This window comes from Emiliania huxleyi (genome assembly GCF_000372725.1).
Source record: "Emiliania huxleyi CCMP1516 unplaced genomic scaffold EMIHUscaffold_22, whole genome shotgun sequence".
Classification (NCBI taxonomy): Eukaryota; Haptophyta; order Isochrysidales; family Noelaerhabdaceae; genus Emiliania; species Emiliania huxleyi.
The window spans coordinates 160370-180798 of NW_005200417.1; the positions used below are offsets into that span (position 1 = coordinate 160370).

General features: G+C 66.0%; 4 protein-coding genes across 4 annotated transcripts; 1 reads left to right on the plus strand and 3 right to left on the minus strand.

Moving 5' to 3' along the window:
• Nucleotides 1-4229: 4229 nt before the first annotated feature.
• Nucleotides 4230-5610, minus strand: CHS1 (chalcone synthase 1; the record flags this gene model as incomplete). The annotated part of the gene is made up of 2 exons (XM_005780272.1): nt 4230-4995; nt 5021-5610. 2 exons carry the CDS (start codon nt 5608-5610, stop codon nt 4230-4232), a joined length of 1356 nt encoding a protein of 451 aa, XP_005780329.1.
• A 492-nt stretch (nt 5611-6102) lies between these two features.
• Nucleotides 6103-6780, minus strand: EMIHUDRAFT_450056 (hypothetical protein; the record flags this gene model as incomplete). The annotated part of the gene is made up of 2 exons (XM_005780061.1): nt 6103-6469; nt 6534-6780. Coding segments are annotated over 2 exons (476 nt in total), but the record flags the coding sequence as incomplete, so codon positions are not given.
• Nucleotides 6781-9101: 2321 nt separating this feature from the next.
• Nucleotides 9102-12733, plus strand: EMIHUDRAFT_413817 (hypothetical protein). Its single transcript, XM_005780062.1, has 12 exons — nt 9102-9267; nt 9332-9412; nt 9486-9569; nt 9641-9682; nt 9879-9944; nt 10210-10285; nt 10368-10435; nt 10625-10684; nt 10958-10996; nt 11128-11214; nt 11559-11633; nt 12313-12733. The coding sequence occupies exons 1-12, from the start codon at nt 9145-9147 to the stop codon at nt 12412-12414; spliced, it is 903 nt and encodes a 300-aa protein (XP_005780119.1). The 5' UTR covers nt 9102-9144; the 3' UTR covers nt 12415-12733.
• A 210-nt stretch (nt 12734-12943) lies between these two features.
• Nucleotides 12944-14288, minus strand: EMIHUDRAFT_353556 (hypothetical protein; the record flags this gene model as incomplete). Its single annotated transcript, XM_005780063.1, has 1 exon — nt 12944-14288. A coding segment is annotated over one exon (732 nt), but the record flags the coding sequence as incomplete, so codon positions are not given.
• Nucleotides 14289-20429: the final 6141 nt, after the last annotated feature.

Here is a 20429-nt window from a genome sequence, read left to right on the forward strand (position 1 = left end):
CGCCTCTTCCTTATTTCCAGCGCATTTGCCGCTCAGTAGGTGCGCCAACGACGCCTGTGGTGGCTCACTGCCTTCTCGTGTCCAATCGTCCCAGTCCTCTCCGTTCTCCAATTCTCCTCCTTGCCTCGCGCGCCTCTTTTGCGGCCTCGTCCCTAGCCGCCTTGCACGCCCTGCATCCCCAAAACGCACTCCTCGTGGCGGGGCCCCTCATTCCCCGTTTGTTTTCCCCCTCTAGAATGCGCCTGTGGTGTGCCCCATGTGGCACCCCGACCTGTTGTCTCACCCTGGCCCCCAAGATCGTTTTGGTCGTCACATTGTGATCCCCGACGTCGTCAAATGTCGCTCGCCTGTCCTTCCCCCCGTTCTCGTCTGGTAATCTCATCTTATTATCCCATCGATGCTTGAGGCTGGCTACTGCCACTTGTTCTTCGCTCCACAGCCGTCCCGCCACCCCTGCCGTGTGCGATCCCGGCCTCACCGTCTTTCGATATTGCTCGCACACCCACTTGTGTGCGCTCTGACACATGTGCCCATACGTCCGTCGGTCCACTATCTCCCTCTTCTCTGTGTCCTCTGCCGCCTCCCTTCGCGCCGTGTACATGCATGGCCGAGTTCGCACCGCGTCCCGCACCACTTTTGAGGCGTCCTCTGTGTCGTTATTTCCGAGGTATGCTGCTGTCGCCACCGCGTCGGCGTATGCGTTGCAGGCTTTTCCCACGTGTGTGCTGGCACCCACATGAAGACCACCGCCTTTAGCTTCGATCTATAGGAAGCAATCGCCTCTAGGAGACCGCCTCTCTCCCAGTCCCTCAGGCCTTCTGGCATCCCTTTGCGGTGTGCGCGCACTGCGTCACGGATTTTTCTCTGATCACGGCGTGTGCTCCAGCCCTTTTCCTGTCCTTCGCACGACATGTCGATTGAACTCTTGCAGCGCGGTGACCTCGGGTACGACACCGCCCTCTCCAGCCTCGGCAAGCTCACCGCCGAGACGCAGGCGCGTGTGTCGCGTCGTCGCCCCTGGCGGCCGCCTGGCAGAGCTTCGGCCCGCGCTTCACGACACCGCCGCGCCTGTATTCAGGTGCAAGAGTCGCGGATGACCCTCGAGGAGAAGCGCGCTGATCTGCTCGAGGCGAAGGCTGCGCAGCTCGAGTCGGAAGTGCTCAAGCTGCGCGATCAGCACCAGCATGCGGTCCGGCAGCGTGAGGACGGCGCGGCGATGGAGTCGACGCTGAAAGAGGACCTCGTCTCGCAGGGCCGGCTGCACTCGCTGCTCGAGCAGCGGAAGAATTTGGCCGCCTCCGCCATGGGCTCGGACGAGGACGACGACCTCGACTCGCGTGCCGACCACTGGAGGCACGAGGTGAGGGCTCTCCCCGCCTGCCCAGCTCGCTCGCCCGGTAGCAGCCGACTGGACGCCCTCCTGGTCGAGCAGGTAGCGGCAATGAAGCTCAGAGTGGAGCAGGTGGGCGAAGCCATCCAGGAGGACAAGAACAAGCGGGCGTCGAGCGCCCTCTACCAGCTGCGCCACTCTGACAGCCACTTTGGAAACTACTGCACAAAGCTCGAGAGCGTGCTCGAGCCGTACCAGCAGGCCCGCGCCGCGAATCCAGCGGGCGGCCTGTCCGAGAAGGACGAGGCGGACGTGCTGCAAAATGTGCGAGAGGTGTTTGGCGTCCTGTGCGACGACCCCGAGTCGGGCGAGCCCGGCCTGTGGAGCCTGGCCGTCGATGAGATCAATCGGCTGGCTCCATTCGGCCACGACGCCATCATGAGTGTCCTCAAACTGCCAGCTCGCGACGACGACTCTGCCTCCGACGTTTCGATGGACGAACACGAAGACCGCTCCGTCTGCTCTGGGTACGCATCCTCGACGCCAAGCCATGCGCGTAGCGCCGCACCAGCGCCACTCGGCATTTTGGCGGCCAACATCTCGGCCGCCGCCACCTCGTGGCACGGTGTCGTGGCAGCCAACGTCGCACAAGCTTGCGCCGAGGAGGAGTCTGCTGGCGTTGCCGACCCAGCATGAGCTCAAAGGGCGAGGCAGCGCGGGTGAGGGGGCGAGAAGAGGAGGCAAGGGGGCACGGTGGGAGGGGGCCGGACGTTTCCATCTGTGGCCCCTCGCGTGCGCGTGGGCGTCGAACCACGACCGTCGTGCACCCCAAATCCCTCCGCTTGGACTCACCCAGACGCCCTTTCGCCCCGCTTCCTTCGCGCCTCCGACTGTGTTCGACGCCTGTCCGTGGCTCTGTGTGTGGCTGGTGCGTGTGAGGTGTGACGTGTGTGGGGTGTGGCCCAAAAAGCAAAATGTGGCCGCACGAGAGTGTTGTGACTCTCTCAGTATATGCAAGCGCGGGAATGGCGATCGGGTTTGGAGAGGGCGCGGTACCGAGGCAGAGCCGAGAGAGCCACACACCGCGCCTCTCGCTGGGCTCTCGCGGTCTCGCCCCCACCCGCCCCCCGCACGGCGCCGCCGCGCGCGCACCGCAAATCTCACATATCTCTCCGCGCGCAAAACCGCATCTCGGCCCGCCATCTCCTTTCTCGCGGCCGCCTCACGTCCTGCTCTCCGCCTGCCATACATCGAGATCTCTGCGGGACACCAGTAGATTTGTTGAGTGGAGATCGTAGATGCCGATCAGAGATCTTCCACACACAGCATCTCTCACAAAACTCAGAGATCTTTAACTGAAAATAGAGATCTTGAGCTGCCGCCATCGGCACCTCGAGATCTCAGGCCGGAGACGGAGAGGTTGACTTCGCGCCAAAGGCGCCTCGAGAATCGTGTGGCCGACTGGAGATTGCAAAATGGCGCGAAAAGAGGGTGGAGATCCGCTTGAAGGTGTGAAAGGAAAAGAGCATCCCCTTGGAAGGACGTCGACCCCCCCCCCCCCCCCTGTGACACGCCTCCCCCACGAGATTGGAGATTGGAGATCGGAGATGAAGATCGGAGAACGCGCCTCCTTGTTATATGAGCGCGCCGCGATGGAGCTCACCTCGTTGTGGTCTCTGGCATGACCGAGTTCGCCGCGAACCTGTATCCTCTAAAGACCGAGGAGGAGCTCGTGGCGCTCCTGAGCGGCATGCACCACTTCCCACCTGGCGTGCCTGAGCGTGCCCGTCGCGTCCATGAGCGGCTGCCCGCCGGGTCGGCACTCTGCTCCTCTGATGTCGGCGTGCTGATTGACCGGCTCGACACGGAGGGAGGCCTTGGCGGGTTGTACAAGCATCTCGCGCACACAAGGAGGACCCTCTACATTTCGTTCCGAGCACCAACACGGAGGCCGCGGAGCAGGCGTGTCGAGCCGCCCTCTCGCCCTGGCCTGCACGCGCGTTGCCCCCTTGTCACATGTGCGAGATGCACATGCACATGCACAACACATGTGCATGTACATGTGCAAATCCGCCTGCATAGGCCTTCGTCTTTCTCGCTCGCTCGAAGCACATCTTCCGCCACAACGTGCCACATGAATGAGGCGTCCTCCCCCCCCCCCCCCCTTCCTCCCCCCCCCCCCCCCTCACACAAAATTAGTTGTTGATGGCAGCGCGAACCACATATCTCCGATAACGCCCCCAGTTCGGCGTACATAGACCGCGCGCGCAGCGCGCTCCGTGTTTGCATACCGCCCTGGCGGACTCGTTTACACTTCCTAGCTCAAGCCAGGCGCCGCAGTGCGCAGGCATAAAGAGGAGCGCAGATTAAACTGGCGCCGCAGGCTCCCCGGGCCGTCCGCGCACCAGTCACCTTTAAAAAACAAAAAGATCATCACAGCGGCCTCTGTGATCTCCAATCTCGCCGGATCCAGTTTAGATCTCCGATCTCCATCTCCAATCTCCAATCTCCAATCTCGATTCGGGGGGCCGGGGGAGGGGGGGGCTCGAACCTTCAAGGAGACGTGCGCTATGGATTCCATTGAGGCCCATTCACACGGTCACACACCGCACTCTACTACTCTCTCGCAGAGATCTCGATTACTCCCGCCTGCGCTGGACAATAATGATAAATAAATTAGGACACGTTGCCTCTCTCGGCTGGTGACTCGTGCGGAGAGATCGCGCGCGTGCGACACATCGCACTGAGCCCTTCCGACCCCCGGAGAGACGCACGCACACATTACACTTTCCAGGGCCGTCGCCCCGGCACAATAAACATGTCCAAAGCCTCGTCCGCCGTTTGTGTCGCGCTACCAGGGGCCAGCGTGAGCTCGCGCAGAGTCCCCGCCAGAGTCCACCTACCGGCAGCGAGACCACACCGCCGAGTTGCACTTGAAGCCCGAGCCAAAGCCGAGCTGCATCACCTGTGCGGCAGGGCGGAGGGCGGAGGGCGGTGAGGTGGGCGGTGCAGACGGCGGCGAGCGGCGGCGGGGGCGCGCCTTGTGGCCGCGGCGGATGTTTGCGTGCTCCTCGATGTAGCGCAGCTCGTACCAGATCGAGGAGGAGGAGGTGTTGCCCCGCTCGCGCAGCACGGTCCGGCTCGGCAGCATGTCGTCCGGGTCGAGCTTGAGGTTCTTCTCGATGCCGTCGAGCACCGCGCGGCCGCCGGCGTGGATGCAAAAGTGGTCGATGGCGGCCTTGAAGGAGGGGAGGTACCGCTTGGGCGAGCGCCTCAGCAAGGACCACACAACGCGCAGCTGCTCCGAGAGGGGAAGCACGAGCGGGCCGAGCTGCGTCAGGTTGACCTTCATCGCGTTGCCCGCCACCTCGACGATCTTCTTGGAGAGCCGGACGCCCGTCGCGCCCGAGCCGTCCTCGCACTGGAAGACGGCGGAGTACGACTCGTCGTCGGTGATCTGCGTGCGCACCAAGTGACGGAGGCGGTACTTTGCACGCCCGATGAGCGACGCCTTGTTTGTGAGCGCGACTGCGGCGCCGCCGCAGCGGAAGAGCGTGTTCTGCAGGAGGAAGGCCTGCGGGGGTCCGGGGGAGGGTTGGGGCGAGGCCGCCGCAGCGGGAGAGGTAGTGAGAGGCAGTGAGAGGGAGTGTTGCGGGGAGGAGTGCCTTCTCGTGGCCGTGGTAGAGGGACTGGGTGATGAGCTCGGTCGAGACGACCACCGCGAGCGAGCAGGGGTTGTTCTGCAGCAGCTCCGCCGCCAGGTCGACCGACAGGAGCGAGGCGGAGCAGCCCTGGCCGGAGAGGTTGAAGGTGCGGCAGTTGGAGCGGAGGCCGAACCGGTTGGAGGCCATCGCGCAGAGGGAGGGGGTGGGCGAGAAGAGGGAGCAGTTGATGATCAGGAAGTCCACCTGCTTCGGCTTCAGGCCCGTGCTCTCGAAGAGCCGCTGCAGCGTCGAGCAGATGACGGTCTCCGCCTCGTGCCTCGCCGCGACCATCGTCTGGTCCTGCTGCTTCGTTGGGTCCTCGCACTGCAGGATGCCGGGCGGCCACGCGGTCGCGTCGCCGGTGCCCGAGTTGCCGAGCACCTTGGCCATGAACTCGAGGTCGGGCTCCTCGTACGACTTCATCGACCGCCCAATGTTGTTCATCAGCTGCACGAGCTCCGCCTGCGACTTCTTCCACTCTTCGGGCGGCTCAAAGAGCGAAAAGTCGAGCAGGTAGACCGTCGACTTGCGCCGCAGCAGGTACGTCACCAGCGCGGCGACCGCGAGCGGCCACATCCATCCGCCGGGGTAGTTGAGGCAGGCGAGCGCGGCGTCACCCACGCGCAGCGCAGCCGCCGCCTTGGCCGCCTCCTCCACAGCCTTGCCCGCCGCCTTTGCGTACGCCTTTGGCGTCTCGACCTCGGGCTGGACCGGCCCAACGTTGCGGTAAGTGACGACTGCGAACTGGCAAGCGAGCGCGAAGCAGGTGATCCAGAAGACTGAATCCATGTATCGAGATCGGAAGACAGACCACCAATCGCGGAGGACCGTGAGCCGCACACGGATGTCTGGCTTGTACGCCACCGCTCTCTGGGCTGTCGTCTTGGGCGAAGACGCCCTCGAGGCGCGCTCCGACGACTCGTTCGGCGCACCGCGACGGCGGAGGCCCTCGTCTTCCGCCATCTGCCTCTGTGGCGATGGCTCTGAGCTCCGGCCAGGGTTGCCTTGGGCTGTTGGGCTGCTGGGCCTCGATTTCTTTTGCCTTTTTGGCGTTGGTCCTGCCTAGCTGTTACTTCACCTTCTTCCACCTTACATTTCGATAGCTCCAAGACAACTCGCAAGGGAGAAACAACTCTCGTCATCCCTGATCTCAGAAACAATCCTGTCCTGTGATGATTGAAGACTACTCGAGTTGGTCCGAGGTCCCTATCCCTCCCCCCCCTCGTCCCGCTCCTGCGAACAGCCGAACACCGACCTAGCCGCGGTTCGCGTCTGCAATCTGAAGGAGGGAGTGGCAGCCCTCGACGAGCGAGGAGCAGTCGAAGCCCTGCACGAGCGCGAAGGTGCGCAGCGCCTCGTGCAGCAGCTCCGCGCCGAAGGCGTAGTCCTGCGCGAGCAGCGCGAGCTCGCCCGCCGTCTTGAAGAAGACGGCCACCTGCGCAGGAGCAGCGGCGTCAAGCAGGCACTCTCCCCCCCCCCCCTCCTCTCGCCGCGCAGGCCGACACCACCGTCCCCGGGTCCGCCGCCTCGTGGTCGCGCGTGAGCCGGGCGCGCGCGGCTCGGACGAGCGGCACGTGCGGCGCGAAGGCAGCCTCGAGCGCCGCCAGCTGCGTGGTGCGCCCTCCGTCCTGCGGCCTGCTCTGCGTCGCCTGCTCCATCTGCGTGTCCTTGAGTTGGGAGAGCAGCTCCCAGACGGACTCGAGGTGGAACGCGTCCTTTGCCGACTCGCGCTCGAGCGCACCGCGCAGCAGCGCGATCGCCTCCCTGCGGCGCGGCGCGCCCTGCGAGGCGCGCAGCTTGCCGAGCGACCCCATCGCCGAGGCGGTGAGGGGAGACGCCTGTCAGCTGACGGATGAGATCACCGGCTCAGCAGGTGCGAGCACACCCTCGGTGCACGCGAGTGGAGACGCCTCGCCACACGTCTTGCGGAAGATGCGCAGCGCCTCCGCCATGTGCTCCGCCGCCTCGTCGTCCCGCTCGAGCTTGCGCAGCGCCTTGCCGACCGACATGTGCGCCTTGGCGAGGATGGACGCGTCCCCGACCCTCCCCCCGCTCGTGTGCTCCTTCTCGTAGTGCTCCAGCGACTGCAGCAGGATCGGCAGCGCCTCGCCCACCTTGCCTACTCGAGCTCACCCGCGAGGTCTCGCCGCGCGCCAGCCGAGCACGCCCCACCCCGCCGCCCCTCCCCGCGCCCAGCCGCTCGCGCACGAGCCCGAGCCCCATGTAGATGCCTCCGCGGTTGCCGAACGAGCCCGCCTCGAGCAGCGCCACCGCCCTCTCAAAGTACTGCTCCGCCTGCTGCAGCTCGCCGAGGGACGAGTAGGTGTGGCCGATGTTTTCGCACAGCGCGGCCGAGGCGCCCACAATCTCCTGCTGCCGCAAGAAGAGGCGAAGCGCATCGCGGAAGCGGTACTGCTTCCAGCGGCAGAAGGCGGAGGACTGGAGGTGCTTGACGCGCCAGTCGCCGCCCAGCGCCTCACAGGCGTCCGCAATCTCGTCGAGCACCTCGTCGGTCCGGTTGAGCTTGTACTGCCCGATGAGGCAGTCGAGGAGCTGGAAGGCCTGCTTGAGCGTCCGCTCGTCGCGCAGCCCGCGCCGGCGCCGCAGGTTGGCGAGCCGGCGCTCGTACCTCTCTTCCTGGGCCAGCGTCTCCTCGGGGTCAGACAGGACGCCGCCCTCCGAGTCGGCGCCCGAATCGTCGCCGCTGCCGTCGGCGGCGGAGGCAGCAGCCGGCGAGGGCGCCTTCTCCTGGGACACAGCGAGCGTCTCGAGCTCCTCGTGCAGCGGCGCCATCGGGTTTGACTTGGATGCGGCGGGCGCGCGAGCGCCCTCTTCCGACATGAAGGTGGCCCAAGCGTCGTCGGCGCGCCGCGTCTTTCTTTCTACAGCGTACAACAAAACGTGACAAAACCTTTAAGCTCACTGGAGAAAAGGGAGAGCGGGTTGTGTTCTCTAGGCCCTAAGGGCCCTACGCGCGTCTCTCTCTCTCTCAGTGTATGTAGCTCTTACGAACATACCTCTTTGGTTCCGACCAAAAATCCGATGCCTGCCTGCCTGCCGTGCCTGCCCGGACGTGCCCGCTCGCTCGCTCCTATCCGTGCCACGCCTATCCGTGATCCTGCCGTTATCGCGCCGTCCTTGCTCCTCCCTGCCGTGCCGCTCCTTCCTCCGTGCCGCGCCGCCCTTGCCGTTTAGCCCGCCGCCCCCCCTGCCTGCCGTCCGTTACCGCCGTGCCGCCGTGCCGCTCCTACAGTGCCGTTGTCCCGCCGTCCGATGCCCTGCCTGCCGTCTGTTGCCGCCGCGCCGCCTTACCGCCGACCCTTACCGTGCCGCGCCGGGCGGTAGTGATCTAATCACCCGAATGCAAGAAAGAATAATAAAAATCCAAGTGCTCCAAAAATCTCTCTCCCGTGTGAGTGTTAGAGAGAGATTTTTAGCAATACCTTTATGTGATGTTACAGGTGGGTTAAGAGGGAGATGTGCGCGAGCTGCGGGACCGCCGGGACGGCGGGCGGGTGCTTGCTCCTTGCAACACGCCGCCACTTTTGGCGACTTTTGGGACGCGCGTCGATCGGCATGCAATACCAAACAACTCTAACACTCACACGTAATTTGGGGCCTGTTAGAGTTGTTTGGTAGAGCTCTATTGCTAAAAATCTCTCTCTCGAATGCTACGTTCGGATCGCTTCTCATCGCAAAAAAACAAACAAACCCTTCAGCAGTTCACCCTCGGGTACTCGAGTATGTTCGTAAGAGCCACATACACTGGAAAAAATATTCGCAAAGAAAGAAAGAAAACACACCCACCAAGGGAGGGATGGGAGGACGGCACGCAGCCACCACACGGGGATTTTAAAAAGAAAGAAAGAACGAGAACACAGACAAACCCAAACGAGGGATGGGGGAGGAGGACAGGGTCCACACCTGCACGAGCAGGATTAAAGAAAGAAAAGAAAGAAAACACACAACCCAAGGGAGCAGGATTTTGGAAGGACGACAGTCGCGATAATTTCTTCCTTCGCCTCTGCGGCGTCGGCCGCTGTTTGGCTGAGCCGCGCTGAGATCTGGTTACGACCGCCGCTGGACAGGGTAGAGAGGGCTACTTAGCCAATGGCCGAGCCACCTCCTGTCCTCTATCCGGCGTCGCCCGATTCAGAGGCCAAGGTGTCGGAGTGCGCCGGGTCCCAGTTCAACGTGCGCGTCGGGCCAAACTATGCAAGGAAGGGCAATAAGGTGTGTGCTCGCTTGCGCGGCGCTCTCCAGCTGCCAGTACCTGAGTTGTCTCCTGTGCCCGCAGAGTCCCTCGGATGACTCGATGTACCACCTATCATCAGTGCACATGTTCAAGGCCGAGTCCTGCACGAAGCACTTGCACATGGCGCGCCTGCCGCCGCCTCCGGCACCGCTGGGCCAGCGCGTCGGCCCTGACGCGGCGCGTGTGTTGTCGCTAGGCTACACGGATGCCGCTGCCGGAGCCGCTCGTCCCTGCCGACAGCCCAGGCCTGCCGCTGCCGCAGCTGCTCGTCGTGACGCTGGTTGCGCCCGAGCAGGGGCCGGCGACCGTGATTATGATTGTGATTACTGCTACTGTGATGATGGTGATTAGGTTGTGCCCGAGGAGGGGCCCGCGATGTTCGGCGGCAAAGAGGCGCGGGGCCGCCCTTAAGACGTGTCCGTGTGGCTCCCTGGCACGCCCCAGCGCGAGGGCGAGGGCCCAGCGCCCAGCACCGAGCGCCGCCTCCAAGCACCCAGCCCAAGGAGGGCGAGGCTTGGGAGAGGAGTGAGAGGAGTGAGGGGAGTGGCCACAGGAAGCGAGAGGGGTCCCCTCCCGCTGCGCTGCGCAGGACGGAGGGCCGAGCATGAATTGCGTGATGGTCTTCCAGCTCAAGGAGAAGACTGCGGAGGACGCGGTGCGCACACACAGACGGAGACAGACAGACACTCACACACGCACGCACGCACGCACGCACGCACGCACGCACGCATGGATCGAGGCAGAGAGACAAAGAGAGAGAGAGAGACACAGAGGGAGACAGAGAGACAGAGAGACAGAGGAGACAGAGAGACAGAGGAGACAGGGTGGAGCTGAGCCTCCTCCCTGCCGAGGCCTCCCTGCCGAGGCAGCGAGCTCCCTCCCCCCGCGGCGATGTCGAGAGCATGCGCGGTGTGCCGCAGGCGAGCGAGGCCCCCTCCCCCGCGGTGGCGCTGCTGAGCCGCTACTATAGCATGAGCATCGCAATCGCGAGTGGAGGCGAGCCCGCGCGCCCTCGGCCCCTGCAAGCCGCCCCTCGCTGCGCCGCTTCAAGGGAGGAGCCGCCCCCCCCGCTGGGCAGGGAGCCCGACGGGCGCCGAGAAGAGCGAGATCCAAAAGATGCGGGCTTGCTTCAAGCTCATCGGCCAGGCGCGAGAGAGCCTCCGAGACCGTCTAGAGACCGAGGGCGGCGGGTGGTAGTCTCTAGAAGGTGTTAGTCTCTCCGCTCCCCATGCTCCACATCCCATGCTCCACATGCGGGCAACGGGTCAGCTCGGGGTGAGCTCGGCTGATCTCGGGTAATCTCGGGTGATCTCGGCTGATCTCTCGGGTCCGCAGGCCAGCAACTTCTCCGACCTTGGCCTCCCCGCGATGCTCGCGGGCTACAACGGGAAGCCGGCGACCGCCGCCCGCCGTCAAGCCTCTCCGCCCGCCTCGCCTCCTCTCTTCGCCCCGCGCCCTCTCGCCGCCCCTCGCCCCGCCCCTCGCCCCCGCGACCTTCCCACCCGCCGCCTCTCCACCGACCCTAACCCTCACCCCAACCCTACCGCCTCCCTCCGCCGCCTCCCTCCCCCGGCAGGTCTTCATCAACAAGACACTTCCGGGACACTTCCAGGACACTTCCGGGACACCTCCGAGACACTTCCGAGACACTCCCTCCCTCCCCCGCAGGTCATCATCAACAAGACCGGCGAGCTGCACCAGGGGAAGGCGCCCGCCCCTCCCCCTCCCGCCACTACCCCTCCCCGCCCCTCCCCCTCCCGCCACTACCCCTCCCCGCCCCTCCCCCTCCCGCCCTCCCCTCCCGCCCCCACCCTCCCCGCCCCCACGCCCTCCGCCAGTCCTCCTCCGGCGCGAGCTACATGGAGATGGACATCCTCGTCCACAAGTGGCAGTACATCGCACGCAAGGGGCTCTACTCGATCAAGGCACCGTACCACACCACACCACCGCACCGCACCGCACCGCACCGCACCGCACCGCACCGCAACCGTCTCTCACAGCGTGTCAATACTGTGCGCGAGGGGCGGCACTCGGATCAAGGCGGGAGGGGGGGAGCGGGGCGGGAGGGCGCCGCGGCCTGCAGTGCCGTCAATCGCATCGGACCTCCTCTTCACACCTCCTCTTCACACCTCCTCTTCACACCTCCATCCCGAGCCTGCAGTGTTGTTAATCGCATCGCACCTCCGCCCCTCACGACAGCCTCAAGCTCCTCGGCTATGAATGAGCTTCTCCTTCACGACTCAGCGGTAGCTCTCCGCCCCCCCCCCAGGAGCACTACTGTAAACTCGACGCCGAGGTCGGCTTCGTGATCCAGGGAGAGGCCGACAGCGAGCTGCCTGAGCGGGCGCCTAGCCACCCAGCCTAGCCACCCAGCCTAGCCACCCAGCCTAGCCACCCAGCCTAGCCACCCAGCCTAGCCACCCAGCCTAGCCACCCAGCCTAGCCACCCAGCCTAGCCACCCAGCCTAGCCACCCAGCCTAGCCACCCAGCCTAGCCACCCAGCCTAGCCACCCGGCCTAGCCACCCGGCCTAGCCACCCGGCCTAGCCACCCGGCCTAGCCACCCAGCCTAGCCACCCGGCCTAGCCACCCAGCCTAGCCACCCAGCCTAGCCACCCGGCCTAGCCACCCGGCCTAGCCACCCGGCCTAGCCACCCGGCCTAGCCACCCGGCCTAGCCACCCAGCCTAGCCACCCAGCCTAGCCACCCAGCCTAGCCACCCGGCCTAGCCACCCGGCCTAGCCACCCGGCCTAGCCACCCGGCCTAGCCACCCAGCCTAGCCACCCAGCCTAGCCACCCGGCCTAGCCACCCGGCCTAGCCACCCGGCCTAGCCACCCGGCCTAGCCACCCGGCCTAGCCACCCAGCCTAGCCACCCAGCCTAGCCACCCGGCCTAGCCACCCGGCCTAGCCACCCGGCCTAGCCACCCAGCCTAGCCACCCAGCCTAGACACCCCGCCACGGGCAGCCGGCGCCTCGCACCCCAACCCCCCCCCCCCCCCTCGCCCCCCGCTCTCGAGCAGATGCTGGGCGCCGTCGAGATCAACGGCGTCGACCCGACCCTGCTAGCGAAGTGGCCCTCGAGCGGCGATGGCGACGGCGATGCCACCGGCTCCGGGACGTGACCACAATGAGGGGTCGCCCGTGTGGGACGCTCCTTGGCATCGGCGGGTGGGAGGACGGAGCCAGGGCGCAGGAAAGCGCGAGCGACTCAGTCGCTGTGAGAGCTGAGACGGCGAGAGGCGGTTGGACGTGGCGGGGGTCGCGCAATGTGCTCCCTTTGATGTGTGGCGCGTGTAGCCGGGCAGGCTGTCTTTGTCTCTCCACGGCTGTTCTCCGCTCTCCTCATCTCTGCGCTTCCTCCTGCTGTGGTCTGTGTGCACTCCTGCTCTCGGCTCTCGCTCTTCGGTGGTCTTCGCCGCTTCGTGTATGTGTGTCACAGGACAGCACACAGCGGCACTCTCCACGCGCACGCCCGAGGGCGAGTCCCAGGCACCACAACAACTAAATAAATAGCCGTAAGAAATGCGTGACCAGACGAGTCTCTCGCGTCTCGGTCTCTGTGCTCTTCTGGACTCGGCTGTGGCCTGTGCGGTGCTGTGTGCAGCGCCTGCACTCGCTTCTGGAGAGAGCTCTCCGCGGCGAGAGAGCGTATAGCTAGAGCGACGTCCATATCACACCACTCACCAGCAACGAGCAACACACACGATCGGACACACGCACACACACACACGAAACGTAAAGAGCGCGCGCGTATAACTCGACGCTCTCTCTCAACACTCAAATCTCAAAATAGATAACACTCCTGTCGGTATCCCGCGCGCTGAACGTACTGTATTTTCTCTAGGCTCGCTCGCGCCGCCAGCCTTCACTGAGGCTCCAAGGACGGCCACTCTCGGCCATGGGGCGCAGGAGCACATCACGTGTCCGCCTCGCTCGGCGGCTGGCCCTGGGACGACTCGCTCAGCCCGCCAAAGAGGGCTGCGGCGGCGCCCATCATGCGGGCGGCGATGTCGGCGTCGTCGAGGTCCGGCTCCTCAAGCCCCTCCTCAAGCCCCGAGAGGGAGATGAGCGCCGGCTCGGCCGCCGGAAGGCAGGCAAAGGCGGGCAGGGAGGCGGAAAAGGAGGCGGAGAGGGAGGCGGGGAAGGAGGCAGGGAAGGCGAAGGTGTCGACGGGCGGATCAGACCCGCCGCGGCCTTGCCGGGACCTGCGGCCGCCGCCCTGCACCTTGTAGCCCTGCACCTTGTAGCTGGCCGTCTCTTCGCTGCCCCAGCCGAGAGGCAGGGAGCTCGCCGAGCGGTCGCACGCCAGTGCAGGTCCCTGGTCGCCGTCGGAGGAGGCGGACTCGTCGCTCGCGGGCTGCTGCGCCCGCGCCTGCTCTGCCGCCTGCTCTGCCGCCGCGCCGAGCCGAGCGTGAAGGTGTGCGAGGCCGGCGCGAGCGGAAGGGTCGAGCGCCGCGTCAGGCAAGGCCAGGACCTGGCTGACGCCGCTCGTCAGCTGCGGACCCGCCCGCAACGGAGGGTCGAGCGACAGGGCCGCGGTGGCAGCCTCGACCGCCTGCAGCAGCTGCGCCTGCACCGGGCCGAGCAGCAGCAGCGCGCGGAGGCCGCCTGCGAGGCCCGCGTCGGGCACCGCGCGACGCGCCATCTCGAGCACCTCGCACAGAGCTGCCTCGCCGGCGGCGAGGGCGGCGCCACCGAGAGCTGCTCTGCACCGCTCCAGCTTGCTGCACAGGGCCGCCTCGGAGGCGGCGAGCGGCGCCTTCCCGCGCCGGGCCGGCGGCGAGGGATTCGCAGCCGACGCGGCAGTGGAGGACCGACGCCGCTTCACTGGCGCCGGCGCGGGAGCAGGAGCAGCCGACCGGCGGCGGCAGCGAGAGGCAGCAAACTCGAAGATGCAGTCTCCCGCGTGCCGGTCCGGCAGGCAGCAGCCGTTGATGCCGCAGACGACGTACCCGACAGACTCCTCGAGCCGGCGCCGGTCGTCGCCCATCCCACAGCGTCGTGCGCCACCCACCGCAACTGGGCTGATCTTTGGTAAAAAAAGATTTCGTGCGGGGCACTCATGACCCGACGCTGCATCTAGAGAGACGTCGTAATCATCAAAACCTCTTCTCTCTCTCTCTCCCCCCTCCCGTACATTTCAACACGAAAACAATTTTCTCTTGCGAAAGCTCTATGTGTTGAGAGAGAGAGATTTTTAGCAATACCAAATGTGTTTTGTTTTTGACACAACGCAGGTAGGGAGAGATTTTTATTAAAGATGCCCTGCAAGTATAAGCGCGTTTGCTATTCGAAATACCTGCGTTTCCTGTACAGGAAGCGACAGCCTCCAGACACACACCTCATACACACATATGGAGCCCCTCTCTCGCCCCCCTGGCGGCGGCAGTTGCCATGGCGACGCTGACGGCGGTGGCACTCGTGGGACGTGGCGGTGACACTCGTGGCCGCGGCGGCGCCTGGGCAGCAGAGAGCTGTCGCTGCAGTGCTGGCGGCAGCTGCGGCGGCGGCTGGATGCGGCGGCTGGCGGCGGCATTGCTGGCGGCGGCCACGCGGGGGAGGCGTTGCTGTGGCGGCGATGCAGCGCTGTCCTCGCGGCTGACGTGCGCCCGGGATAGCAAGCACTGGCAGTCTGCCGGCGCGGCCGGCGCATTCGAATGCGCCCGCCGCGCCGGCAGACTGTTGGATGGCCACAGTCGCGAAAGTGGGTGAAGTCCGTGCGGCGCCGTGGCAGCGGTGGCCAGGCGGCCCCTCTCGGTGCGCCACCGCGACCGCGTTGCGCTCTCGCGCCTCGCCATGCTGCAGGCTGGACGAGGGACATTTGTCGCGACTTTCAATAGGGAAAACGCAACGCATCTTGAATATGCCTGCAGGGCATCTTTAACCAACAAGAAATCACGACTCTCACAGTGATTTGGGCTCGGCAGCTTGTTAGCCCTCAGCCGAAGCTGGGGCCGGTCCCGTAGCCGAGAGAGCCCGCGCCGATGAGTTCGACGCGGTCGGGGGGGCCTGCGGAGAGGCCAGCGAGAAGGCGATCGCTGTACTTCATGGTGTCATCAAGTTTCTCTCTTCCAGGTAGGTAGGTAGGTAGAAAGGTGAAGAACAGCCAGGCTCGGACTGGACACCAACGCGGTATGGGAGAGAGAGAGTACGGGTGGACGCTAGACAGATGATGACGACACGCACGAGCGACACACAGACACAAGAAGCTGCCGAGCCCAAATCACTGTGAGAGTCGTGATTTCTTGTTGGTTAATAAAAATCTCTCAGACACAAACAGGCTCACAAGACACACGGCCAGCGGGCTGCCACACACCCTGAGTAGGCGTACACATAACTCAAGGCCACATCCTCCCTGTCGCCCCCCCCAGCACTCCAAGGTGCCAAGAGAACAAACAAGGGCACAACGCAACGGTTGCGACCCTACCCTACCGGCAGAGGACGTGAAACCCTGCCGGGCGGTTGAAGGGACGCTGCTTTGAGAAGAAGATGGCCGCGGGCGGAAGCATCTCAAGCCTCCTCGAGACATGGCGGCGTGCGGACGAGGGCTTTTCAGCGCCGCGCAGCCCGCCCGCAGCGTCCGCGGGCGCGTCGAGCGGCCGTCGGCGAACGCTCTTCGCAGAGTCGCGGCAGGCGGAAGCAGAGCCTCTCGCTGCAGGCGACACCGCTCTCCACTCACTGCGCCTGCAGATCGGCCGCCTGCTGTCGGACGCGAAGCAGCGCGAGGTTGAGATGGAGACGCTGCGGACGAGGCTCAGCTCCGAGGCAGAACGAGACGCGAGCCAGGAGGTCGACCGCCTGCATCACGAGGCGGCCGGCGTCCGCCGCGCCCTGCAGCGCCGGACCCGTGCGAGGGCCTACTGCCGGTTTGCCTGCCGCCGCAGGTCGCCCGCCTGTCGTGCGCCCTCGACCGCTCGAGCGCACCTCGCGGCAGAGCACCTCGCGGCAGAGCAGAGGACGTGTCGCACGAGGAGGAGGAGGGTGCGCTGGCCTCCTCTCGCGCCCACCCTCCCCGCCATCCGATCAAGCCGCCCCTCCCGCCGCTCCCGCCCAGGCGCCCTCCGAGGCGCGACCGCCTTGATCGCGCCGTCGAGCGAGCGAAAGGCGCAGACAGCGGCAGCGACTGACAGACAGACTCAGAGACAACACAGAGACAGAGACAGGGCCCGCCGTGGAATTGCCCCGCCGAGGCGGCTGAGACGCCGCCCGCGCCTCAGGCGGACGTCGCGTGCGAGGCGCGCAGGCAGGCGAGCCTCGCCGCCTCAAAGATGAAGGCGATGCGAGCTGCTCTCGCTGAGTCAGCAGAGATTATTATTATTATTGTTATTGTTATTATTATTATGAAGGCGATGCGAGCTGCGCTCGCTGAGGCGCGCGCCGGCGCAGAGGCGGCGCAGCGGCAGGCGCGGGCCGCGATGGAGCCGCGATGGAGCCGAGATACAGCCGAGACAGCGCAGCAGCAGGTGGCACCGAGGCTGTTCGGGTGACGCCCTCCGTGCCGGCGTCCAGGTGGGTGAACTCGAGGAGGAGCTATTATTATTATTACTACTACTATTATTACAGGTGGGTGATCTCGAGGAGGAGCTCGCCGAGGCGCGAGAGGCGCTGTCTCGGCAGGCAGCGGAGCAGAGGCCGCCGGCCGAGGTGAGGCCTCGCGCGCCATCCGTTACGCCTCTCTCTCTCACTCTCTCTCCTCTCGACCTCTCTCTCTCTCTCTCTCTCTCTCTCTCTCTCTCTCTCTGCCTCTCTCTCTCTCTCGACCTCTCTCACTCTCACTCTCTCTCTCTCTCTCTCTCTCTCTCTCTCTCTCTCTCTTCCTCTGCCTCTCTCTCTCTGCCTCTCTCTCTCGACCTCTCTCTCTCTCTCTCTCTCTCTCTCTCTCTCTCTCTCTCTCTTGCCTCTGTCCTCCACTCCCTCGCCCCACTCCCTCGCCCCACTCCCTCGCCCCACTCCCCCCCCTCGTAGTCTTTGCCGCACACCCGCCCTCTTGCCGGCACGAGCGAGGCTGCGGCGCAGCACGGCGCAGAGCTGCAGCACGCCGCAGAGCAACACGCCGCAGAGCTGGCCGCGCGTGACGCGGAGCTACGCTCGTCCCTCGCCCGACTCGCGCTGACGGAGCGGCGCGCCGAGGCGGCCGAGGCAGCCTTGCATGCGGCCGAGAGGGCGCGGGCCGCCTCTGACGCGGCGTGGAGTGCGGCAGAGGCTCGCGCTGCGGCCGCGGAGGAGGCGGCCGAGGAGGCGGCCGAGGAGGCGGTAGAGGAGGTAGAGGGGCGGATCGGCGGAGCAGGAGGGCGGGAGGAGGGCGGGCGGGCGGAGGGAGGGCGGGAGGGAGGCACACTCTCCTCCGCGGCGCAGGCCGAGCCCTGGCAGGCCGGTCCTCCCGGCCAGGCTGAGCCTGGCCAGGCCGAGCCTGGCCAGGCCGAGCCTGGCCATGCGGAGGCGCTTCTCTCGCGGGCGTGCGGCGTGCTCGGCCTGTCCGAGCCGGGGCAGCTGCCCGCCGCGCTCCACACGCTCAGCACGGCGGCGCGCGCCCTCGGCCCGCTCGAGCGGTGGGTAACCGAGGCGTGCGAATAATGATAATAATAATGATGGTAATAATAATAATGATAGTAATAATAATTGCTAATCAACTAGCTAAGCTCGAGGTGTGGGTCTCCGAGGTGTGCGCCCTCGTCGAGGCCGCCACCCCGCCCCCCGCCCCTCCCTCCGCCTCTCGCCCGCTCGGCCCGGACGAAGCGCTGCAGGAGCTGCGCTGCTGGCCCGCGCGCCTCCTCGAGCCCGCGCGCCTACCCGAGCTGCGTCGCCGAGCTGGGCCACCACCCGGCCCCGCCGACGCCGCGGCTGCCGACGCCGACGCCTCCGCCACCGCCGGCAGCCACAGCGGCGCAGCCAGCACGGCGGTGACCAACGCGCCGCGGCTCTCGCCGGCGGAGCTCGCTGTGGCGCTCGCCGCCGCGAACGAGTTCGACCCCCCCTCCCGGCCGCCGCCCAAGAAGATGCTGCCCAAGCTGCAGCCCGTCGCGGCTGCTAGCCGCAAGAGGCTGCAGCCCGGGCTGGCGGAGGAAGAGGAGGAAGAGGCCGCCGCGACGCTGCAGAGCGAGACCGAGGCCGCAGAGCGGCGCGCCGCGGCGCGCTGGCAGCCGTTAGGGGGTGAGGGCAGGGGGTGAGGGCAGGGGGTGAGGGCAGGGGGTGAGAGTACCGGGGGTGAGAGCCCGCTCCTCGGCAGCGATGGAGGGGGAAATGGGGGCAGGGCGGGTGGCGGCTTGCCCCTCGCATGGCAGTATTCGGATCTCTGTCTCTGCACTCTTCGACAGCCGCGGCTCCCCCGCTCGCCAGACACCGGGGAGACGCTGCACCACACACAGCCGCCCTGCGCCCTGCGCGTCATGCATCATCGATATGGTGTCTCCCTCCCTCTCTCTTTCATGATCTCCTTATCTTTCCTCTTGAGAGAGATTTTTAGCAAAATACCAAGATGCAAGAACACAAACCACTCTAACTAACACTCACACGTTGTGTTTGTGTTCCTCTTGTGAGAAAAAGAAAGAAAGAAAAGAATGAAAACAGTAACAAACAAACCAAACAGCAGGATTTTGGAAGGGGACGATCAGGGACACAGTTCACCCACACGAGAAAGGAAAAGAAAGAGAGTAAACATGGAGCACTTGGAGTGCAGTCATTAACCTCACATCCAGGGCCGGGGAGCTGAGGAGCGCACCCAGCGGGCCGGATGATCGGGATCGGGTTACGGGCTAGAGAGCCCTAGCCCCGGGGGTGCGCGTTCGCAGGGAAAGGGCCGTAAAGTAAACACGGGTCCCCGAGGGTTAGCTCTGCGCTCCGGGTTTCCCCTAGCAGCGGAACGCCCCCTCTACTCGGGGCTAGTAGACACCAGACACTAGCACGACAACACACACATTCCTCACTGACGTCACCACTAGGAACCCCCCGCTCCGCGCACGGTCTCCTCACCCCCACTCCGAGGGGGGCCCTCCCTCCCCTCGGTCCTCCCTCCTGTTCGCCTTCCGATGGTCACGCGACGACTGTGGGGCCCGGCCTCCCCTACTAGCCTTCTTTGGCCGCGGTCCCGTCGCCGTTTCGTCCTCTCTGCCCGATCCCGCTGACTCCGCCTCCGGCGACCCCGCTCCCGACCCCCTGGGCGAGGACGGTGGCATTGGGTCACACCCACTTCTACCCCCGGGAGGTCGAGCCCGCTCTCCCTGGTCGACGAGTCGCGCCCGCACCCGCGGCCTCTCTATCGTCCTTGGCTCGCCCCCCCCCTCCGCCGGCTCCTCTTCAGGCTCGGGGAGCGGAGGCGTGGCCCTCCCTGTCGAAGATCGCGGTGAACCGGTTGCCACTGCAACGGGCCTTCCCCCGGTGAGCTCGTACGTCCCGACTCCACTCGCAGAGGCCGCGTCAGCTCATCTCTCGCCTCCTCCGACAGCTGACCCCAAGCCCCCCCTGGGGCCCTCCGGCCTCGGCCTTCCGGCTCGCCGGCGGGCCCGTTATCGTATTGCGGTAACTCCCCTCCCCCACAGCTCCTCCTCCCGGGTACTCCAGCCTCCGGCGGGGCGGTTCCGGATCCCCCAGGTTATTCCGAGCGGGTCCATACGGTGGCGGCCCCGCCGGCGGCGGGGGTGGAGGCGGTGGCAGGGGTGGCGGGTACGGTGGCGGCCCTCGCGGCCAAAACGCCTGGTGTGGAGCCGCTGGGGCGGCCCCACGACCCTGCAGCCGTTCCAGCGGCGGGGGCGGAAGTGGCAATGTGGGTGGCGGAAACGGTGGCGGCACTGGCGGCCGCACCGCCTGGTGTGGAACCTCAGGGGCGGCCCCTCGACCCAGTGGTCGCTCTCCAGCGGCGGGGGCGGAGGCGGTGGTGGTGGGGGCGGGCCTGGTGGCGGTGCCGGCAGCCGCAACTCCTGGAGCGGGGCCTCGGGGGCGGCCCCCTGCCCCTGCGGTCGTTCCAGCCGCGGTTCCACGCGTCGGCCGACTACCCCACTCGTAGGGGGGGGCCTAGCTCTCGTCTCCCCTCGAGAAGGGGGGGGGGGCAGGGCCCGGATTCGCCGACGGCCCCGCCTCTCCCTCCCCCCGCTCTGCATCAGGCCGTAGGTTGCGTAATAGCCGCGCCGCCTCCCCCTCGCCC